At 39.9% G+C, this 4,469-nt stretch overlaps 1 protein-coding gene across 1 annotated transcript; it reads right to left on the bottom strand.

The window, feature by feature from the left end:
- Window positions 1-725: 725 nt before the first annotated feature.
- LOC112541544 (uncharacterized) lies at window positions 726-3,441 on the bottom strand. Its single transcript, XM_088150012.1, has 2 exons — window positions 3,268-3,441; window positions 726-1,409 (listed from the first exon to the last, which is right to left on the bottom strand). Exons 1-2 carry the CDS (start codon window positions 3,439-3,441, stop codon window positions 726-728), a joined length of 858 nt encoding a protein of 285 aa, XP_088006138.1.
- Window positions 3,442-4,469: the final 1,028 nt, after the last annotated feature.

The following is a 4,469-nucleotide window of genomic DNA, read 5'->3' as shown; positions in this document are numbered from 1 at the left end:
GGTCTGTTTTATTCATACAGCCACAGATTTTTCTTGCTTCAATTTGCTGCTATGGCTAAGACTAAATTCAGTGCATGCCCCTTCTTCAAAGCAAACCAGGAAGGAATTTCTTTAGACAATGAATGTGATTCGAATGGTTTCTTCATATTATGACTTCCCTAAAAATTAGTAAAAATTACAATGTATTGGCTAAATTTAATGAGTAAGATGCCAATGCTTTTCCACAAAGCATTTGGTTGGAATGATCTAGGCCAGTGTTTCTTAACCTCAGCAACTTTAAGATGTGTGGACTTCACATTCCCAAGCGGCTGGGGAATTCTGGGAGTTGAAGTCCACACATCTTAAAGCTGCTGAGGTTGAGAAACACCGCTCTAAGCATTTTGCTTTCTATACTTTGCTTGTATCAGCTTGAGAATTTCTTTTGCAATGAAAGCTCAAATCTGGGTCCCTTTGGTAGTTTTGAGCCTGGTACAGTTGGTACATCTATTCTTTCAGCCTGGTAAACCAAATGAAAAAAGGCAGTAAAAAATTAAACAAACAAACAAACAGAAATTGAGGAAATATTTATTAAGCTTTTATTTGTGCTAAGATATTACAGCCTGTAAGTGTGTGGATTGCAGAAATCCATAGCATATTGGATTCTCACTGGGAGAGATGTTATGTAGAACTCAGCTAAGACGACGTAAAATTACTGAAAAATCTTCAAAATGCTATTTGTTCTTCCACTACCAATTTATGATATTCCACAACAACTGTTCTATGCCCTCAACATTCTCTTCAAGCCATTTCATGACCATAAGGCATTTCCCTTGCAAGGCTGTTACAAGTGCTCTTCCTAGCATTTGTGCCTTTGAACCCACAGTGGAAAAGTCCCAGGTAAAATTCTGGGAGGATGTTTCTTTAACTGCAGCATAATCTTCTAGCCATTTATTGGCAGTTGAGGTGTAATTATCCAATAGCTGTTCTAAGGCTCTTACATGATCTTCTATGTGCTGGATATGAGTTTCAGTATATTTTTTGATGTTACTACCCTGCATCTTCAGGGTTTTGTAGAAGATTAGAGGGGCTTCCTCCAACCACATGTACAAGGTACTGTTGGGGTGCTCCAGCCATGAGTCTGCTTTATTGATACCGTCATTCCAATAGTTGTCATGGAGTAGGATCGCTTTACCCAGCATATAGTCAGGGTGTTTCGTAAACCTGTCGTGAAACTCTTGGACAGCCCAAAAGTACATATTGAGCCACACATTAAGATCCTTAATATGGTCTTCTAGCCATTCCCATAAGTTCTTGACATGGTTGCTTACCAGCTTGTCTAAAGCTCCTACTTGGTCTTCCACTGATCTGTCAAGTTTTTGCAAGAGAAGAGCTATTGTTTTAACGTGGTCCTCAAATCTTTCTCCAAGTACCTAGTGAACACAATGCATGTGAAAATAAATATGACTATGGTATTAATTCTATTCCCTTTGTACATGTACATCCAGATATATTATCAAAATAAATCACCATTTTTAACAAGTGCCATATAAGTTGAAGGAAAGGCAAAAAACATTGCTCTTCAAAGATCACAGGCTGGGGATGCAGGAAGATGTCCTTTGGAGTCTACAAGAAGGCTATGAATCAAACAGCACTCTTAGGTTTCTTAGTAACTGATAATGAGAAGCTTTGTAGTGACTCGTAGCCATTGGCAATCGCATCGTCCATAAATTTGGCTAACCCCTTTTAAAACATTCTACAGTATAATGAGTGCCACTTGTCAGTTGTGTGCTCCATGAAGAAACCCTTCTTGTTATCTGTTCAGAATTTCCCACCATACAACTTCTCTGAAAGACTTTGGTTCTAGTATTATTAGGGAAGGAAAAAAGCTCTATGCCTTTATGTTTTTTGTATTGTGTGTGTGTACATACACCCCTACACCCCCACACACATACGTACTGTACATACACACCCACACACATACATGTTACTCTTATGTCTCCCCCACCTGTCCCTCCCCAACTCAACTCTTTTCTATAATAAATGTCCCAGACAATGTAACTTTTCTTCCTAAAAGAGTGGGGTTTCGTGGTCTTTTGGCTTGCTCCTTTCTGCTCTGGAGGGACATGTGAAGAGGATGGGTTGTGCGTCTTTTCCATCCTAAGTGGCCCTGATGATGGCTCAGGAAATTATTTCCAAAGTAGGCATAGGGGAATTGATATTACCCTAATTATATTTGCTTGATTACTTAAACAATGCATGTTCAATAATTTCCTGGGTTTTCACTTTAATTCCTAAAATCAAGGCTTATTTAATATTTAATATTGGGGGATGGATATATTATGTACATACACACTAGCACCCAAATGTACAGCACTGGGCATTTCAGCTTCTAGTATGACGGCGTTCACTTCAATCCTTAGTTCCTTTCTATAAGACCTAACTGGCTCATTTGCTCTAGATCAGATCCAATGTTTGGTTATGAAAGACATGTATGTGCAGAGGAGTACTCTTACATGGAGGACAACTCTTTAGGCAGGACTTGTTGAGAAGTGGATTTTTCATGGAGAAACAAAGGCTGCTTTCTTTTTCTGTTGTGGCCTCTTTGTTTTCAAGGAGCCAAAAGCTGTTTGCAACCAGCTGCATCTCAGCGAAAAATAAAGGGGCTATGGAGAAACTAATCACAGCAAAAACCAATTTGCCATTGACTAATGGCCATATATTGTCTGGGAATTGCAGTCCCACCACATTTAGAGGGCACCAGACTGGGAAGGCTGGTTTAATAGAACTTCTTTTGACATGATGACATAATCATCTTGTGAAAGGCAAATCTACATTGCTATAACGCATCATACCTGAAGAGAGTGGTACCAAGAGTAACCTCCATCTTGGGGCTCTTTCCAGAAACTCCAGGTTCTCTCTGGCAAAGGAAAAGCATTGATAAGTTGTGCATAACACTGTTTCTTTGCAAAGGGTTTCTAGAGAATTAGGTTAAGCTTAAATGGAATGTATCTGTTTTCTTTAGAAATAGTTATTTCGTCCCTTAAGGGTACAAAGGAGCCAGGTTCTTCCATCCATAGGGATAGAAATATTCTAAATCTTTACTTTTGACCTTAATAATGTTAGCCTGGAGTTCTATTAACAGAAGTTTAATGAAGCAGAAGATCTTTCAAAACCAGTAAAGTTTGTGGGAACAGAATGAAACTGAAGACCAGTAAGAACTGGAAGAGTTGGCATGCTCTAGATCCTGGCTGCAAAGCTCTATCGCCTTGTGAGACCTAGGAAACACACCTTCTTGGTAGTGTGCTCCCTGAGATCCATATGACCCCAACCCTGGTAGACTTCCACAAAGCTGTAAAAACCTGAATCCTTCATCAGAATTTGAGATATGATGGAGTCGTCTGCTTCCAAGTGGTAACTTTTGGTGGGGGATGTGTTCAAGTTGTTCTCCTCCCTGATGTCCATTGTGTACTCTTCTAATCTTATCTGTTTGCTTTTAGCTGTTACTTATCTGATGCTTTTATCCCTGTGGTGTAAGCCACCTAGAGTCAACTTGAAAACTAAATATGTAAATGAATGTGCTGTCTGGACTATCAGGTACTTAACATAGATTTGAATTAAAATGATATCTTAGATAAGGGTGCAGTCTTATACATATTCCGCAAAATACAGCTTACTTTTGAGGAGATTTGTCTAGTAATGCATTATACCCCATAGAGGAACCTGTGGCCATTCAGCTGTGCGAACTACAACTCCCAAGATTCCTCACCAGGCTGGAGCTGCTGGGAGCTGCAGTTTAGTAACAACTGAAGGATAGACGTTATTCACTCCTGACACAGTATGGAAGCTGACTTTTCAGGGTTTCAGGGAGAGATGCCTGCCATTGAATCTGGGGCCCCAAACTGCAATCTATCGCAGAGCTCCCAGAATAGCGTTCTGTGCTGAGGATCCCATTGCAGTTGACCCTTCCTGACATGAAGAGCTGTGTTTGAACAACAGTTGATTATGAGCAGGGCCTATTCAGCAAAGGAGAATTATTCCAGTAGTGATTCATCCTTGTTTCAACCTCAGCCAAGAGTTTGCTTTACACACTCTGTGAATAAGAAAGGGAATTATATAATTAGCACTTCCTCTACAGAATTGTTATGCCTGATGTTTATTTGCAGTTAGTTTGGTGTGTGTTTTGACTTTGGCAAAAACTGTAATGCTATAATTAAAGGAAAGCAAACAGCTCTCGAGGGCACAGCTGATTAGACTGATTAGGTGGCCTTTTCTATGCATGATCAACTCTGAGGGCTATATTTTGACACACCTTCAGCTGAAGATGTGCAGCTGATGTTGCTAGGAAGAAAGCCTATTGCTCTTTTAGAGAAAAGAAAATGTTTTTCATCTTCATGTGTGGATTTACAAAGAAGGAGAAGGAGAAGAACAAGCGGTCATTGCCCGGGGAAATTCTCTTGGGTGAAGTTCTTGGATTTCTTGTGAAATCCAAG

The sequence above is a fragment of the Python bivittatus genome, unplaced genomic scaffold (genome assembly GCF_059951505.1).
Source record: "Python bivittatus isolate LINGU-HERP-01145 unplaced genomic scaffold, Pbiv_v1 ctg000020_np1212, whole genome shotgun sequence".
Taxonomy (NCBI): Eukaryota; Metazoa; Chordata; class Lepidosauria; order Squamata; family Pythonidae; genus Python; species Python bivittatus.
The sequence above is the reverse complement of the archived record's forward strand: the minus strand, read 5'-3'. Positions and strand labels throughout refer to the sequence as shown.